The 19,159-nt window shown below is 41.1% G+C and overlaps 1 protein-coding gene across 4 annotated transcripts in view; it reads left to right on the top strand.

Annotated features, from left to right (window-relative positions):
• The first annotated feature begins 1,733 nt into the window (after positions 1-1,733).
• PHF3 (PHD finger protein 3) overlaps positions 1,734-19,159 on the top strand; it is a 50,651-nt gene continuing 33,225 nt past the window's right edge. The window contains exons 1-3 of one of the 4 annotated variants that reach the window (XM_083831793.1): positions 1,797-1,936; positions 18,580-18,735; positions 18,958-19,048. Coding sequence is in view for 1 of the 4 variants with exons in the window: in XM_083831796.1 (XP_083687922.1) it covers positions 9,832-10,075 (244 nt within the window). In the remaining 3 variants the exon portion in view is untranslated. Of the gene's footprint in view, positions 1,937-9,806; positions 10,076-18,579; positions 18,736-18,957; positions 19,049-19,159 lie in introns of all 4 variants that reach the window. The other 3 variants (XM_083831796.1, XM_083831795.1, XM_083831794.1) reach the window with 3 other exon arrangements.

A 19,159-nucleotide genomic window follows, 5' to 3' on the forward strand; every position in this document is an offset into this window, starting at 1 on the left:
ATAGGGGGTACAGGTGAGCAATTCGCTATATATGACAGGCCACTATGATTCTAAAGGGACTGGCATGCTGTGGGTCATCACACAGAGAAGTATATGAACTCTCTTACACTGAGATGAGCCACAGGAGTTAGGTGCCTTTTGAAAGCGTAAAGAAAGAACTGAATAAGGTAATGATCAACAACCAGATTACTAGCAATCCTTTGCCTGGTGCTTGTGGCAGAAGGCTTGAATGCTGGAAAATCTATGCGATATGTTCGGACGCAAATGTGATAAACTTAATTTCACTTCAGACAGTAATTTCATTTCTTAGTATAATCTCAAGAAAATATCAGAGGCTTAGCACCTTGTTGAAAGCCTTTGGAGAAATGAGCACCATCAACTCAGTAGTTCAGTTTTATGCCATCATAAGAAGGCAATCTTTTTAAGAGATGCCCGCCTTGGAGAGAGAATATTCAAAACTGGAAAAGCAGAGGAAAAGAAATAAAAGAGGATAAAAACCAAACTTGTGGTGATTTGCATAAAGGTGATTTAAGGACAGAGAGAAAAAAGTTTGGGTTAAAAACTGTGGTCTGCAACAAAAGTTTTTGTCTTGTTGCAACTAGTCTGTGCAGTGGCTGAAAACATGAAGTGTATTGCAGTGCTTTAGGTTTAAAGCCCCCTCTCTCAATGTGATGGTAGTGAGATAAATATTTACTGCATTTCAGCCTTTATAGAACCACAAAAGAACATCCATTTCAAAGACTCAGAACTGAGAAAAGAAACAAAGGAAAACCAACCCATTTCAACTTCCTCGCCTTTTTATTTTGTCCTGATGTTGCTTGCACTGCACTGCAAAATGAGGAATATGCAAAGACAGTGTTAATACGTTGTCATCCTGAATATAATTCTGTTTTTAAGACTAATATGCAAAGACAGTGTTTAATATATTGCCATTCACGATATCTATTATTTTAAAACTAATACTCAATTTTTTTTGGGTGGGGGGGTATTCAATTTGAAACATGGTATGTGGAACAAAGTGTCAGGATTGCAGATACTGTTCATCATCAGGCTGAAGGAGAAAAATGTATGTAATGTTACAATGCAAACCAGCAGAACAGCCCTTTTCCTGGGTGACATTATGTGGAGACTGGATTACTTCAGGCTCTGATGACCTGATAAAAGCCGCTGTGGTGGGAATTTGCGTGAACATGTCATAGACATGGTGTGAGGGGACAAAGTTACCCGAAAACAAGGCCGCAGGGAAGAAATGTGCATGCTGAGGGGCAGCATGAGAGCCTCCCAAGGAACGGGCTGCCCAGGTAAGTGGTCGAGTCGCCATCCCTGGACGTCTTTAAAAGACGTTTAGATGTAGAGCTTGGTGATACGGTTTAGTGAAGGACTTGTTAGTGTTAGGTAAGAGGTTGGACTAGTTGATCTTGGAGGTCTCTTCCAACCTAGACGATTCTGTGATTCTGTGATCTGAGGAACCAGGACCACCAAGATCCGAGCACCCCTGACCACCACCACCCCACAGGCGGCGCGCCCGGCTCGCCCCGTCCGGCCCCCAACGGAGCCCCGTAGCTCTTCGTGGGCCACCACCGGGCCGTGCCCCGTTGTCTCGGCCCCAGCCCCGCCGGGGGTGCTGCGGGCGGGGGCCGGGACCCAGCACCCCGAGCGGCGGGGCCCTGACGGGGCCGGGCGCCTGCGCGGCGCCGCGCCCGCCTCCCGGTAAACAGCGCGGTCACGTGAGCGGCGGGCCCGGCGGGGGCGCGCCTACGGGGGGAGCGGGCACGCGGCCGGCGGCGCCAGGCGGAGGAGCCGGAGCCGGGAGCGGGCAGCGGGGGCGCGGGCAGCGGGGCCGGGGGAAGCCGGTGCGCGCTCCCGCGAGCCCTGCCTTCCCTTTCGGCGCGGCCTCCGCGGCCCTTCGTCGGCGGGCGGCGCGGCGCGGCGCGGGGTGAGTCACCGCCGGCGGGGCGCGGGCGAGGGGGGCCGGGGGCGCTGGGCCTCGCGCGGCCTCCGCAGCACGGCCGGGCCCGCTGCGGCCGGGCAGGGCAGGGCAGCGCCTGGAGGGGCCGGGGCTGAGGCCTGGCCTGGCCGGGCCTAGCGGGGCCCGGCGCCGCGGCTCGGGCCTTGAGGCCGCAGCGGGCCGCGGGGCCGGGCCGTGGCTCGGGGGCCGGGCCGGGTCCCCTCGCACAGCCGCACGCACCCCGCTGACCTTGCGCAGGCCGCGGCCGAGGCCTGAGCTCCGCGCCAGCCTCCCCAGGGCTCCGTCCCGGCCTCCCAGCTCCGCCCGGCCGGCCCCGGGCCCCAGCAGCCCCGAAGGCTGGGGAGCAAACGGCGATTCGGAGCCAGCTGTTACCCTGCTATTGGCCTGGCCTGCGTGGGGCTCCTCCTCCCGTCCCTCACACTTCGCATTGTCAACGGGTTCTGTGGTTAACTCTTGTGTAGGGTACCCGCTGCGGGAGGCATGGCACAAGAGGCTGGGGGAGCCAGGGGAGGCCTGGTGGCACTGCCATCCCGCCCTTGGGTGACATGGGCTTTCTGGGGCGGTCTGTCCACGCTTCCTCCTTGCTACTGGAATTTAAATAATTAATGCCTATTAGGCTTCAGAAGAGCCACCGCTCACGTAACAACAAGTGTGCTTTCTGTAAAGTGGGGGTACGTTACGGCCATGGCACAAGAGGTTGGCAGAAGAGCACTTTATTTATTGTAGGGTGACCTACGGAAATGGCGTGCAGAATGGAGCATGAAGGTTGGGAACGCAGGGACATGGGGTGACAAGTGTAGCAAACAAATTATAGTTGTGGTGTTGTCCTTTATGGGGCTGTTAATCTGTTAAGTAAGTTCTGTACGCTTGCTGTTGTAAAAGTTGATGCTCGTATTGCTAAACTGGGGAAATACTGTAGGGTTATGTGCGAGGGTTGTAAACATGGCTTCTCTCTGACAACCCCAATTTACAATTTGTTGTGCTTAGTAAATTCATCTGGTAAGGTTTGGGAAATATTCTGCACGGGAGATCTTGAAATCCAGGATTTTAAGATTTCTTAGAATAATTTAACTTTGGTTTTCACGCTTAGTGTACAGCTCACAACAAAGCTGTGGTCAGCTCTCTTTTTGCTTCATCACAAAGCTGCTACTTCTAACTTTGGTTCTGATTTAAAGGTTAGACGTATGAGTATGGAGTCCTAAACACCTAGATTTTTTGTTTCAACCATCATTTTTAGCTATGTGGCCTTTTGTTTTATACGGCCATGTTACATTTGCAAATCCTCACGAATTTTACGTAGCTGGATGGAAGGGCATCTAAGTACAAACCATGCTGTCTATATCTAATCCAGTATAGTTATCACAGTGTGGAAGCAGTTGTTAAGGTGTGTCTAAGAAAGCAAAAGCTCAAAAAACTTGTGATTATCTACCATACTTCCGTGACCTCTTCTTAGAAACTTTTTAGAGCTTGGCTCTATCTCATGGCTTAAATGCTACTCGTGTGCAGAGAGCTGAGCATGTGTATGCTGTATGGAATTATTTTAGCTGTTAGTTTAATGAGTCTGTAATTCTTTAATTTTCTTTACATTTTCTGTAATTTTAGTTTTTCCTGGGGAATCTAAATACTGTTGAATCCAAGTCTTAAAAATGTTAAGGGAAGAGAAGTTATTTGTAGAAAATAGTAATCTTTCATTGTCTTGCCTATTGTGTCAGAAATGTTGATGGGTAAGGGAATGTTTTTTTTTTTTTAAAGGTAGCATTATGAAGTAGAAATGCCAAAGTCCGGTAAACTGGATGTGAGTGTTCATTATATAAGAGCAAAATGAAAAGTATGGACTGCTTGTGGCATGCACCTGAATGGTATCAATATGTGTACGTGGCAGATGTTACGTTTCTGTGGAAGACCTCACAAAGCTTCACAATTAAGCATCTAACTGGTTTTGAAAAAACTAATTCTAATATGTGTTTCCAAATTAATCATTATCAGAGAGGTACTGAAAAATTCAACAAGTGTTACAAATGAAATTATTCTCTCTGGGACTACTGACAAATAATCGATGTAACCTATTACAAAGCTTAATGTTTATATAATGACCATGCTGAAAATTCCTAAAACAATTATTGAGCAATGTGAGGGTGGAAAAGAGTTGAAGAACGTAGCAGTAGTCATGGAAAAATAATCTGTCATTAGCTTTTTCTTTTCAGGGAAATGTCTCTTCTTAGTGAGCTTACAAATTCTAGAGGCATATGGAGAGATGTGTACTCTCTGAATGATACAGAGAGGTGTAATCTTTGATTATTATTAACTTTTTGGGGATTCACTGATGGGATGGTCCAGTATAGGAAAGCAGTCTACTTCATGAAATAAATTTGAAGGATATCACAGTGTAAAGTCATTTTTTGTGACAGAACACAACTTCAACTTCTAGTGCAGTTTTTTTGTGCCTCTTCTAGCTGTAGAGGGAGAACGAGAAACATGTTTTTGAGGAAAGGTTTTTCTGTGCAAAAGATCTGATTTTGTGTGATATAATTTGATCTTGTATGATTAGGAAAAGGTTTATCTCTGTCTCTTCCGCATTTCTTTGTCTTCTAATTTAATCCTTTGTTTGAAATGTACTTTTTCTTCCTGCTCAGTGAAATGAGTTGCAGTTCTGGTAGTAGAACGTAATTCTTTCGGATAGCAAAGTTTAATAACGAAAAATCTTGAGCTGTCTGACCTTCCATCAAATAATCTGGTAGCAAAGAGTAGGGGATCTGCTGTGTGTCAGCGAGGGGTGCAGCATGAATCTTCAGATTATAGATTTTGGGATGTGCTTATTGCTTGATATGTCAAGACTACTGAGATTTTAGTAACAGGGTGGTAAGATTTGGGTCAGTTGGTGTCTGAAGACTTTAGGGTAAGAGGAGGACAACGAGAGCCATTAAGAGTTAGATAGGCAGTTTTAAATGAGGGGCTAAAATAATAGGGAATTTAAGGAACAGAGGTGGGTACATAGATACTTATGGGTTGACGTTTTTGGTGTATATCTTTGTCAGTGTACCTGCAATGCAGCAATATCGTTGTTACAAATACATTATTTTGGTTACATGTTGCTGTTAGGCAGGTCTTCGGTGTCCTGTTTGAGCGGCTGGTGAACTAGAAAGAGACCAAATTTAATTATTCTCAAAGGCCAAAGCTCAGGAAGCCATATTCCATCCAAGCTTTGTATATTTTTTCTTTTAGAAAGGACACTAACGTTTTCTTTAACAGTTCTGAATACATTTCCGTGGTTATATCACAGTTCAGATGCTCGTAAATCAGAATTGATTGTCCTGTCAGAGATGTTTTGTCAGTTCATTTATTCCTTGATGACTGCCCTAGGTGATGGGATTTCAAACTGTGTGAACCAGAGGAGAAGGTGCATTGGTGTGAGTGTAGCAAAGGGCCAGCATTGTCGCTGACTGTGCCGCCGGTGTATTGTGTAGTAGTGGTGTTTCCTTTTTTATCCCGTGGTGTGTTGAGGCCGTGAGCTCCGTTGGCTAGAACCTCCGTTACTACAGAGGGCCTGGGTCTTGGCTGTGGCTTTTGGAGCTGTAATACCCATAGAAGTTGTCAGACCAAGTACAGCTGCCAACACTTAAGCACAGACACATGGCAACCTCATTAACTTTCAGTCAGGCGTTTGTGAGCGTACCTGTTACGGTTCCACGTGCAAGGAGGGCAGGAGGATGGCAGTGACAATGGCAGTAATGCTGCCTGTGGGCAGTGCCAGTACTTGGAGAAGTGCTGGTGGATGGACGTCGGGTTGTAGCTCTTGGGACATGGGGTTCCTGGGGTGTGCTGGCATCCCAGCTCTGGTGAGCTAAGGCAGACGTTGGGTATGCTGAATGCTCTTTTAGTTACAGTATTTACCAAAGCACACAGAAAAGGGATTCCTTTAATTGTGTGTGTAGTCAGCTAATTTCATGTCAATTAAGGTGCAATTTCCCTCTGGTTTGCTGGAAAGCTGCTTTTGTCAGTTGTACTATTGTACTAAAATGCAGTTGTGTTTTTGTCAGTACGTGCTGTTGGGTTTCTCTGTGGCAGTGCACTGCCAGCTTTTTACGTTTGTTTTGATATCTAAGAAGCTATTTATCCAAACAGCTCTGTTCCTTTTGTATACTTTTCTGACCGGTGTTCTTAATAGTACTACTTGAAGGAATAAATATAATATGAAAATATTGTTAACTTTCTGTGGAAGTACTGTATTTTTGTTGAAGCATAACCTCTGAGGATTTTTCATAAGCTAGACTTCTTTTAAATAAGTCATTAGAAATACAGGAATTTATATTTTATATGCTTATATTTTAAATATAACTCCTTTCCTGTGTGGAGGAGGGAAGAGGGAAAGTAATTTTTTGTAGCAATCACTTTTAAAAAATCTGTTGTCTAGCAAGAGGTATGTCTGCCTTTCATTGTCAGTCCCTGTGGTTCCTATGCCTTGTGCTGATCTAGTAATGCTAAAGTACTTCTTCTGAACTTGGTATGGTACAAGGTATGCAAGGAATTGAACATCAGGTTCTTGAACCAAGTAAAGCAAAACTTTCATCCCAAGTACTTTACTGGGATGCCCCTCTAGCTTTTAACAATTGTAGAACATCAATTTTTTTAAACTTACTAGGTTTTGTGATGGCAGGATTTTTATGTGAAACCTCACTGGTTATAACCTACAGGGATCTTTTGATACAAAATTTGGATAGAACTTGATCATAGAATCATGCTTCAGAAACAAACTTTACAACAACTTTTTTCCAGTTCTCTCTAATAACTAGGTAGATGTCAAGGCTGTACCTCGAGTACTGTGTTCAGTTTTGGGCCCCTCACTACAAGAAGGACATCGAGGCCCTGGAGCGTGTCCAGAGAAGGGCTACGAAGCTGGTGAGGGGCCTGGAGCAAGTCCTGTGAGGAGCGGCTGAGGGAACTGGGGTTGTTTAGTCTGGAGAAGAGGAGGCTCGAGGGAGACCTTATTGCCCTCTGCAACTACCTGAAAGGAAGGTGTGGGGAGCTGGGGGTCAGCCTCTTCTCACAGACAACTAGTGATAGGACTAGAGGGAATGGCCTCAAGTTGGGCCAGGGGAGGTTCAGGTTGGAAATGAGGAGACATTTCTTCTCAGGAAGAGCGGTCAGGCATTGGAATGCGTTGCTCAGGGAGGTGGTGGAGTCACCATTCCTGGGGGTGTTTAAGGAAAGGTTGGACGTGGTGCTTAGGGACATGGTTTAGGGGGTGACATTGGTGGTAGGGGGATGGTTGGACCAGATGATCTTGGAGGTCTCTTCCAACCTTAATGATTCTGTGATTAACTGAAGATGGCTGAGGCCATTACATGTGTGTTTTGAGTTATTTTGTAATAATGCATTTGGTGTTCTGGATGGCTGTGTGGTGGTCTTGCAAAACTGTAGGTATTCCCCCCCCGCCCCCCCCCCCAATCACATTGTTGAAGAGAGGTTAATTCTGTCAGCAGCCTTGCTATATATGAAGGGCTGCAGTTCTGCCGGAGCTTTTGTTACTTGCAGCTGCTCTTCATGAAGTGGATAGTGCTGCTTTGGTAACAGGCATTACATAAAGGTTCCCCTCCTATACAAACAAACAAACAAAACCCTCTTGAGAAAGATTACTGTAAGTATATTCAAAGCTCCCTACCCCCCATGCCCCTTATATTTAATGTTAGGCACAAAAAAATTCTTCCAGTAATTTGTGAGTGTTATATCTGCGATGTCGCTGGCGAGGTTTGCCATCAGTTTGTCCTGTGCCTATGACTCACATGCTTGCATGATGCTAATATGAAAAAAACACGGTCATTACAGGAGGCTGTTTTGAAGTACTGGATTGTGGCATTTGCAATTATTTTCCTACTCTGGGCTACTCCAGCTCTTGTAGTTTATCCTGTGTAGTATCAGATTGTTGTAGCTATATTGCCTAAGGTTAATAGAAGAGACTATTTAAAAGGGCACAGCACTTCCTCAGTTACAGCCTGCTACTTTGTTTGTTGCCATGTTTGGACATTATTTTATGAACGGGGAGAAGAATATGGGCTGCTATAGATGCTAGTTGGCATGGTACACACACAGATGCACTGCTTAATAACAAACAAGTCTGTATTTTCTTGTAGGGAGTATTCAAATATAACATACTTCCTCCTGTAAGGCTGTTACCTATGTAAGTAAAGGCACCTGATTTGGCCTCATTTTTCCTTCTTGCTGACTGTTCAGTCAGTAGGATGTTGTGCATTACACTGTTTTCATCATGGTTAGTGTGTAGATACCGTAAAGACTTCATGCTCTGCAGTGATATACCTGACCACTGTTTCCTTCTGGACTGCCAGATGGGAGAATGAAGAAAGACTGCCATGTTTTTAACAACAACAAAAAAAATTTCATGCTTGCATGTACTTCATGTAAACTTGCGAAATCACAAAACTAAATTGTGAGAACAGGGTTGAAATTGGGGCAAAGCGTTTGAGTATGTGTATGGCTAGGATTTCCCCTGTTGATCATTAAAGCAGAAATATCCAGTTAATAAGTATTAAGAAAGCATACTTACTGCTGTAGTAAGCGTAAGTAGATACCGGGCTCATCTAGCAGCAGGTTGCTGGAATGGGAATCTAGAAACTAATTCAAGCACTACAAGCTGTAAAACCCCCTTTTCTCCTTTTCCTTTAATTAGTGCATTCATTCAAAAAATAAAATCCTGTCTAGTGTGTGGGAGGTGGCTGATAGAGGAAGGAGCTGGAGAGAATTTGTCCTCTTCCCATTTCAAGAAGCCTGAACAGCTTTGTATGTGCCAAAACTGGTCTCCTAGGCTCTCCAAATAATGCCAGACGCTTCTTCATTTTCCTTGCATCTTAAAGTTACCATATTTATTATAATTATCTCTCTGCACTTGAAATATATGGTCATGCTAAACCCCCGAAGAAGCATTTTGTTGACTTTTTTCATCTGTTGTGTAGTTGTGCTTTCTTATCAGTTGAATCTCTGCTGAAACAGTTGTGCTTTTACTCCATCACAACAAAGTGATGTAGGAAATGGTGAATTGCTTGGGAAATGTAGGTGCTGCCTTTGGCTGCAGTTCCTTAAGTCTTAAGCTTCTTCAAAACTGAAACTTATAGAAGGATTCTGTCTCTTTTGAAGCCATCTGACAGAATTCTCATATACAGTTGGGGTCGAACTTCCACATAAAACTTCATAATTTTATTGGATATAATCATAGGTGAAAAGTAGGGGTAAGACTCTACTGCTTAAAAATAGTTACTTGCCATGAATTGCATGGACAGAAATATAATCCTTCTCAGTTTGGGGTCCAGTATGCAGGCTCCTGAGCTTCCTCTGCTCTGCTGACCGCGGTTTCATACGTAAAGGTGAAGAAAGATGCGCCCTTGCAGTGCCACTGCTCTGTGCTTGCTGATTTCCGCACCACCCCCTGCACCTGGGCTGGTTAAGGTTCAAACAAATTTTAGAAAGGAAATGTTTCACTTAAACCTTGTTGTACATGCTCTGCAGAAGTGGCGACACTGATGTTGATGGAGGAGCTTATGTTAGTAACTTAGCATGCAAGTTCTTGTAAAGGCAGTCAGTTAGAAAGAGAAATGATTTTAGATATGCAATGGGTCATACTAAGCCATAAGCAGATTTATTTTTTATTTTTTTTACAAGTCTAAAATACCTTAAGCATTCTTTATTAAACAAAACAACCAAAACAATTTGCTGGTTTCTTAGGTGCTTTTTTCTTTTTTTCTTGTATCTTTTTTTTTTCCTTTTTCTTTTTCTTTTTTTTCCTATTTGTAGCTTATTTTCTTATGGTATTTTTCTTGTCTTTCTATAGGGTTGAAAGACACACAGGAGTCTTCATGGATATAGTTGATACATTTAACCATTTAATTCCTACTGAACACTTAGATGATGCCCTATTTCTAGGATCCAACCTGGAGAATGAAGTCTGTGAGGATTTTAGTACAAGTCAAAATGTCTTAGAGGATTCGCTGAAGAACATGCTCAGCGATAAGGATCCTATGCTAGGATCTGCAAGTGCCCAGTTCTGTTTGCCTGTTTTGGATAGCAATGATCCCAATTTCCAGATGCCTTGTTCAACAGGTAAATCTTATAATTTTTTAAGATTACAATTTAAAATACATTGATACTCTAGTGCCAAACCTTTTTCATAATGTAGAAATAATAATTTGGGATTTCTGTCTCTTTTTTCCTGCCCCTTTTGTTGTGCTGCTTACATGCTTGGCATGTAAAACATGCAGTTCTTTTTAACTTGGTCACGTAACAACAGGGGAAAGCTCCTAATCTGGGTCAAAATTAATCTAGGCTTTGACTTGAATATGTGTAAATTATTCCCAATTAAAGTTTGATTTCTTTAGCATAAGAACCATGCCTGGTTAGTGAAATTGTTAGTTGTCTTCAAAAATTTAATGGTGCAGGATTACCAAGAGGAGTGTTTGAGGTATACAGCTTTTATGTTACTGCTCTGACCTCAGGGTTACTCTGTTAGTGCGAGGAGTTCTAGCGTTGATACTGGGTGTTTTGCTCTGTTTGGCTTCAAACAATTCTTTTTTATTGTTTGGAAACACCTGAGTTGGAACTGATTTAGAACGAAGTTTTTAAATAAAAATCATGTTAGGAGTTGTGGAGCAGTTTTGGAAGATGGGGGTGGGTGGGGAGCAAAACTATAATCCAGTTCCTAAGTTATGTATATTGTGAATAGTTGGAATAATTACTCTGAATTTACTGTAACAGATAAAAATATACCCCTTGCTTAGTAGGGTTATTTTGTTTGGTTTTGACAGGAAGTTTTTAAAAAAAGGGTTCATTACTGAAACGTGTTGTAGATTAGTGCAAATAACTTATATCAGCATTTCATTTTTTTTCTGGTAACTTTTATGAACTGTTTCTGAAAATCTTGACAATTTCATAGTATATTATGTTTGTTTCTACTAACAGACTAAATTCTTACCTTTGTTAAATCAAGTGGTATTTTGGCATGGAAAATTGTAAATCAAAGATGCTACTGATTAGGGCGATGACAAAGTGAGCTTCAGAAACCAAGATATTTGATCTTTTTGCTGCTTAATACAATATGGTTTGAGGCCATCTTTATTGTACTTGTTTATTCTTGCAGTAGTCCATATGCTTAAACTTTGTCTTTAACCTACCAAACAAAATTGTATCAGTCTTAATGTGCATACGACTGCAGTGTACACAGCTAAACCAATCCTCCTCTCTGTTTATTTCCATCCAGTAAAACAGTGATGTGAATTCTTGTTTCACAGAGTCACAGCTGTGTATCCTTCTGTAAACCTATACTGCATTTAAAATTTTTGAATTAACTCATAGGGTACAGCTGGATATTTTAGAAGTTACGGGGAGACATTTGGGGGCTTTTTGGCGAACTAGCTGGATATTTCTCTTAAAAGTGATCCGTGGAATAGTTAATAGTATTGATATTTAAATAATCACATTTAACTTTTTTAAATTAATTTTTAAACTTTCTGTCCATTAAAATAAATGAGCAAGCTCGTTAATTGTGGCTATTACTTCAGGCTGCATATAGGCTCAGAGAATCAAAACTGATATAACTTCCGCTGAGTTTTTGAATTTTATTTATTTATTTTAAATCTGAAAGCAAGACTAAAACCATGTTTCAGTATGTAAATAAAAACATGCAATTTGCAATTAATGTCGTAGTGATCCAAAAGGATGTGCCATGTTCTTGCTGTTGCTTGTTCTTTATAGGTCTTGTTAAGGTCTTGTCTTTATTCTGAGATGGTAGGGCCCCAATATTTTTCTGATTTTTTTTTCAGTTGAGAATAACAGTTATCAGTTTGAAGCAATGTTTCTTTGTCCTTGTTCCTCATGATTTATTTGATTTGTGTGAGAGTTGGTGATCTAAAGCAACTTAAAGAGTCTGCTGGTAAGAATGCAGTCACGGAAGATGGTAATGCCCTTTGTAAGAACTGACAATAGAAAGGCTGATATTTCCAAAATGTGTGCATGAAAGCTCCTCTCTGCTCCACTATCATTTTGTCTGGAGAAGAGAAGGAAAGAAAACGCCACAGTTCTCCCCACAAAACTTGCCTTGCTTATGTCTTTAGATCTGTAACATCTTTGGTGTTTCATACAGAGTGTAGTTTGCTATATTATTATTCATTTTTTGGTGTTTTTTTCCTCCTTTTTGTAGGATATTAACATGAATTTAATCTGTGGTGCATTAAGCAGTATGGTTACTGAATGGTTAGTTGTTAGCCCTTTTATCTTTTTCTTAGGATAAATTGGTAACAACAAATGTGTAGTAAAACCTTACAAAAGAAGCTGTTAACCTGGGCACGACCTAGGAAATACTGTTTTTTTTGAGGGGGAAGGGGGAGGAAGTCTGTGGTGGCGTTCTATTTTTCTTTTTTGTTTGTTTGTTTGTTTGATTTATTTATTTTTAAAGCTGAAATGTTAGATGGCTGAGTTTCTTACTGTCAAGTCTGCAGGGAACTGCAGTTGTTTGGACTCCCGAAGATAAACCTTTTTTTTTTTTTTTTCAGAGGCAGAATTTTTTTTTTGCTATTTATTTTAGACCTACAAACAGTATCTTGCAAAACCCTTATCAAGACCATGGAACAGTTTAAGAATGGAGCAAAATCCTCTTGAAAATCAGCTCAGAGGGCCAGCAAAGGACAGGTTTAGCATGGTTGCTGGTCCATGAATAGCTGAAATGTCCAGTTTTGTCCAGTTGTTAAAGTGGTGAAAATTTCTTTGTGTTCTTTTGCTGTGAAAATTTCATGCTATGTTCTTCTTCTGTGGGTAAGCTGAAGAGAGAAAAGTATAAATAGTTGGACTGAGGTGATTCGGCTAAAGTGGAATTAGATCTGACAGGTAAATTGAAGGAGCAGAGTGCATGGCTCACTAATACTTAAGTGGAAGCTTCTTTTGAGCAAAGAGTTCAAGAGTATTTGTAAACCTGTCCACAAAGCAAGATGCTGACTTCAACCAGAAGACCTTGCACCACTTAACTACAAGGGGGATATTGAGTTGCTTGAGTGGGTGTGGAAAACGAACAATGAAGCTGGGGAAGAGACTAGAAAAGAGGAGTTAAGAGGAGTGGCTGAGGGAATTGGGGTTGTCTAGTCTGGAGAAGAGGAGGCTCAGGGGAAACCTCATCGCTCTCCACAACTATCTGGAAGGAGGTTGCAGTGTTGGTCTCTCTTTTCTCAGGTGGCAAGTGATAGGATTTAAATTGAATACAAGGAAATGGTCTCAAGTTGTGCCAGGGGAGGTTTGGATTGGACATTAGGAATAATTTCTTCGTGCAAAGGGTAGCCAAGCATTGGAACGTTCTGCTCAGGGAAGTGGTGGAGTCCCCATCCTGGGAGGTATCAAGAGATGTGTGGACATGGCAGTAAGGGACATGGTTTAGTGATGGGCCTTGTAGGTCAGAATGATGGTTGGACTAGCTGATCTTGAAGGCTTTTCCAACCTAGATGATTTTTTGATTCTGAGTCTTTAAACATGAGATTTTTATGTGCAAATGGGTACATTTCTGTGGCAGGAGCTTTGAGAAGGACTGGAGTAAGGCCTGCATAGCAGTATATCAAATTTCTCAGAACTAACAGCCTTTTCTGTGCTCTACTTTGGAGGTTAGAGCTTTTTGGCTCTCAGCTACATCAGTCGTAAGAACCCCTGCTTTCTTCTGGCTATTAACTTGGTTTCACCTGTGGGCCTGTGTTCTGCCCTTTCTCTTACTGTTGGGTTGACATAAGTTCTTGATGAGCGTTGTTCACTGGCCTAACCCAAAGTCATTACTCATCAGTATTGCATCTGTCTTGCTCAGCATTAGGGTTTATATTGCACACCATTCACCATGAACTAAGCTTTTTGTTACTGCTGAGCTCTTTCAAAGGCGATGATCTGACTGGATGTGATGGATACTGGTAGCAATTGGTTTACATCCCTTAAACAGTTTAGGTACTTGTCTATATGACAGAACCGCATAGACTTTTGTGAGTTGAAGTTTGATTTCCATCACTGCTGGTTAGAGGCATTTCCACAGAAAATGCACAAACTGCTTTGTAAACTGGATTACATGTAATTGTCATGGGGAAAATAGTAGCATCATAGTCGGCAGTACTGGTATATGACAAATAGCGAGGAGCATAAAAATAGATGTCTGTTGCCTGTGTGTTGATACAAGGAACTGTATCAGTGCCAGTAAAGCAGTCTCATGTTCGTGTCTTGGCCTGAATCCAGCTTTATGCTGGATCTGTTTTTTTGTTAGATGACCTTACTGATCTGTCTGCTCTGAGCTTGCTCTGTAATTGCCACTGAGTAATAGAATGGGGTTGTCTCGATCAGCTTTGACTGAACAGTTAGATGTTTAGAGAAGACAAAATCCTTTCCAGATCTGTTAATGTCTTTGAGGAGAGATGGAAGTAACTTTTCATGACTTTTTCCCAAGCTGGAGAGGGTATGGGTCAAATTAACAGCTGTTATGCTGAAATCCTTTTAGGATGTGTTTGTGAGAAGTGACTGCTAAACTGTGAAGATGTGGTTGGGTTGCTGGTTTGTGGGATTAGGTGGTGCAGATAGCTGCACTACATGAGCAGCAAGGAAGTCTTCTGTTATTTCAATGATGCAAGGCGCAACCTATTTGCAGATCTCAGGAGCTTAACAGTAATGGAAGCCATTTACTGTCCTGAGGTAGGTATTGGCAGTGAGACCTAGTGGAAGTTGGTGCAACTACTGTGTTTGCCAGATAAAAGACAGAATTTGACAAAACGAGGCTTTCAAAAATTAAATGAAACACAAGTTTTTGAAATACTCAGAGGTGTCCTATATCATGTTTGAGGTGTCTCTGTGTTTCCGTTCGTCAGTTTGGTAAGATGTTTGTTCTCCAAAGAGCTGTGTAATCAACACAGGTAAATTATGTGGAATAGCTGCCGGCTATCTTTGATGTTTGGGTGGTATGTGTGCATATTTTTTGTTGTTTGTTTTGCTTTTCCTTCTGATACTTTTTCTTTAATCAGAAATGGAAAATGTGAAGTTTTGAATATGACTTAACTCTTTAGAGCAACACTTTTTTTCAGACTTGGTACCTTAATGATGGGGGGGTGTTCTGTTTTGTTCTGTTATTTCTTGCTGTAAGGCATGCTGGAAATTTATGCACTAATTTTATAAGTTTGTGAGCATGGCAGGTCAGGCTGGAACACTTGATAGCTGAGATCATATGGTTTCCTTCACCACAAATCATGTGGTGATTTGCCACCAAGCTGCGGAGAGTTGTCTGACTCCTGGTCAACAGCCCCAGATTTGGGATTTTCCTCTTCCCTTGTTTTATTCAGTATATTTGTGTCTGTGTGTGTGTGTGTATATATATATATATGCACACATGCATATATATATATGCCAAAATCAAACTAAGTAAGCAGGAATCATACTAACTGGGCATTTCTCAGCTATCGTAAATTCTGTAGCTTTTCAGGTTGTTATTTACTGGAGCAGTTTGATTTTATTATATGTGTAGTAGATGGTATGGCATTTGAATTGCGTATCATCTAGAGATGTTTCTGGATTTCATAGCAAAATTAAACTTTTATCAGTTTATATTTATCCAATCAGATATTTTTAATAAATGATGAGGAGGACTGGCCCTATAAGAGAGTGTACAAAGACTGTTGGGGACGTCTTTTAAATTGCGTTTTTTTTCCTGTGCTTCTAGATTGCTTCTTGAAAAGGGTTTTCCCTGAGTGCAGTCTGTTCTTCCCAGTTTTACCCTGTGTGTTCATGAGTACTGTTGAAAGCAGCATTACCTCTGCTACAACTGTGATCATCTACTGAATCTTTGGAGCCAAAATGATTTTTCTGACTATAAAAACATTTTTTTTTTTGTAGCTGTTTTCTGTTTTAGGCACTTGATGCTCATTTCACTAAAATCAAATGTACATCTATTTTTTTCTACCTGCTTATGAAGTGATTTTGAATATAACTTCTCGATTGCAACCCCAAATGCTTTATGGTTTCTCAGTATTCTTACCTCTTTCTGCCTTCCTTCCTCCAAGCTGTCCCTGTGAACAGTTGCACAGTGTCTTGTGACCAAGGTAGTAACCTTTCTGTATAAAATTTAAATTTGTTATATTGCTGTCATACTGACAACATGGAAAATGTTTATTTTGCATGCTTTTTGTCTGTAGGTAACAAACTACCAGTTTTCCCCACTGTATGTTCTTCTGAAGACTTAGTTGTTTCTTTGGATCAGTTCTGTGAATGGAAGGAGGTTGGATCTTTAGCACAACAGTACAGAGCAGAAATAGTGGAATGTTATTCCATCTGGATAGCTAAGCAAAAGAAAACCAGAGCTGATATCTACAGGAGAGCTTTAGTTCTACACTTGAAATTTACCTTGAGCAGTGTGTCAAAAATCTGAATATCTTTGTATAACTTTGGCTAAAGATAATCAAGGGAAGACACATGTTAATAACATACATACATTTAAAAGATTTTGATAATATTTTAGGTATTTTCTTCTCCTTCCCTCCCCTTCCTCCAACAAATAAGGCTTGTTTTCCTCAATTATATATCAATGAAGAAATAAAAATTTGTCACAGTTTTAACACATGGAAAATTCTGCTTTAAAATTGCAAATATTTTTAATGTGTTCTTCTGTTATTGCTTGACATGTATGAAAAGTGAGACAGTAGTCTGGAAATTTAAATACTTTGCAGATAACAGACTCAATATATGAAGGTGATAGCCAGTGGTGCTTCTTCAAGCGTGTGTATTTGTATACGCATGAAGATATAGGTCACAGTCTCTCTCTATGTATTTTCCTTCTTTGCAGCTTTTTCAGTTGTATGCAGTTTTGATGTTTTTTTCCCCTTCCTCCTATATGATTATTTATCACTTATGCCTCTGTCGTAATTTCTATAAATATTTATTGCTAACATCATCCGTATCTCTTTCTGTTGTTTTATTTCTGTCTGTTTCTGCTTTTGGTGGTTTTGTCATTCCAAATTCCTATCTCTACGTCCATTTCCCTTTCATAATTCAATTTTCCAGTCTCCTTCTCTGTATCTATTACTATTCCTTGTCACTTTTTCCTTTCCCAGCAGGGTTCTGTGTTGACTTCTCCTCATCCCGCCTCATGTGGCTGTAATAGCTGAGTTGTAGCTCAGGTCGTTTGAAATAAACAAGATTCTGTGCTTCAAATTCATCCATAAAATTAAAGCTACAGCACAGAGTCTTGTAAGTATGAAAATACTTTAATTCTGATATTTCAAACTGTCTGTCAATAGTAGACTGAATGTGTCCCTTGTGTTAATGAAGGGTGTGTAAATGAATTAACTTGTGCAAGAACATGTAAAGCCCGAGGCTTTAATGATCTGTGAAATCAACTCCAGAACTGTTTCAGAAGTTGTCTGAGTAGTTTTTATTCTTCGTGTTATCTTCAGTAGTTAGTGTAGTTCTACACCAAAGAGTCATAAGGGTCTCCTTTGTCACAGGCTGTTCCCTAACACCAGCTGCATGTTCTGTAGGATTGCTGTTGCAATAAGTCAGCTCACACCAAAGTGCGGAGCTGTCAGGAGGGCGTAATCACGTAACCTTTCAGAACACAGGAAGGGTGGCCTGAGTTAGGATTAGGATCCATCTTGTTCAATGTCCTGTGTTGGACAAAGGCCAGCATTGCATATTTAGGGGAAAATAAATTCTGGCAGGGCAATTAGTGTCATATTTTCCCCATTATGTAGCTTGTAGCAAATAAGTGATGAAGAAACATTTGGATGAGTGGACTGACACTAGATTTATCAGTCCTGTGCAGCTGGTGTGTGATATCTATGTACAAATACACCCATAAAGATAGCTCTGTGGATTGGAAAGAGAAAGCTGCCAGTAATTGCCAGAAATATACATTTCCTCTAACTGGGGCATACAATGCAGTAACTAAATAATATGGTTAAAATAAAATGAGTGACAGTAAGTTGTTAGCTGAAGAAACTCCTAGCTTTCAGCTCCTGACAGCTGTCTAAGTACAGAGGACCAGAATGAAGTTCACCTGGTGCCAAGCTCAGCCTTACTTTGAGGCTGTTTAAAATCTTTCTAATAGTTGACCTTTAACGGGTGCTTTTTGTAAAATCTCTGTCATGTGACTGTGGGTTGAACGACAGTCTAGATAGACTTGATTATTCATCACTGCTTGGCTTTAGCAGTGTCTTACAACTCCTGTTTTTTGTTACTCTATGCTCATTATTACAGTGGCTTCACAAGAGAATTTCTATTTAAGTTGTGAAAACATCGGAGTTGAAGCAGAAATTGACAGGTTTTCAGAGGCAAGCTGAAGATTCTAACAATTTTTAATTTTTATTACCTTGTTTTGATTTCTAAGATGAATATATTAAAGCAAATTTAAGAAAATAATTGTTAGAAATTTTTAGAGATCTTATTTCTGTTGTGTAAGTTAGTTTGCCTTAAAAATGCTAGAGTTGGTGCTGGGATAGTGAAGAATAGGCTTACTTGGTTGTTTGGAGTCTGTGTTGTATTTGTCAGACCCTTCTACATGTTTTATAAAATCACTTGGGTGTTTGGCCTGATCTCACAAATTTCGCATCCTACAGGGACCAGGATTCATTAATCACACATAGGATCTTGGGATAGGAGAGGCTACCATTGCAGAACCAAACTTAGAGAAAGTGAGGAGAATGGCTGGTACAGTGGCCTGACTGCCTCTTAGGAAACCTATTTTCAGGAGCAACCTCTGGGATCCTTCTCAGGTTAGTGGAGGATAGGAATTCGACAATGTTCTCTGACTCTGGCTGGGAGACTAGTGCATGCTGCACTCCATGCCCTTCCAAAAACGGGTTGCAGATGGAGATATGTGAGGTGGGTGGGACTTCCAGTTTTAAAATTGTGTCTTATGAGAAAACTGATTTTTATACTCATTGCTCTTCTGGATCAGCTCTTTCTACTGTTTACCTTTCTTCACTTTTTCTTAGGTGGGAAGGGGCAGTGAGGGACAGCTGATCTTCTAAGACCGTGGACCTTCTTGTGCCAAAATAAAAACAAAAAACCAAAACCAATAAAAAAGTGAGTCCACCAAAAAGCTGTAAGGACTATCTACAGAAATTTTAAGCTTTGGGTGATAGCTTCTTCTACACTGAAACTGCCTCACGTGGGACTTTTCTGTCCTGCCTTTCT

Source organism: Anser anser (assembly GCF_964211835.1).
Source record: "Anser anser genome assembly, chromosome: 3".
Taxonomy (NCBI): domain Eukaryota; kingdom Metazoa; phylum Chordata; class Aves; order Anseriformes; family Anatidae; genus Anser; species Anser anser.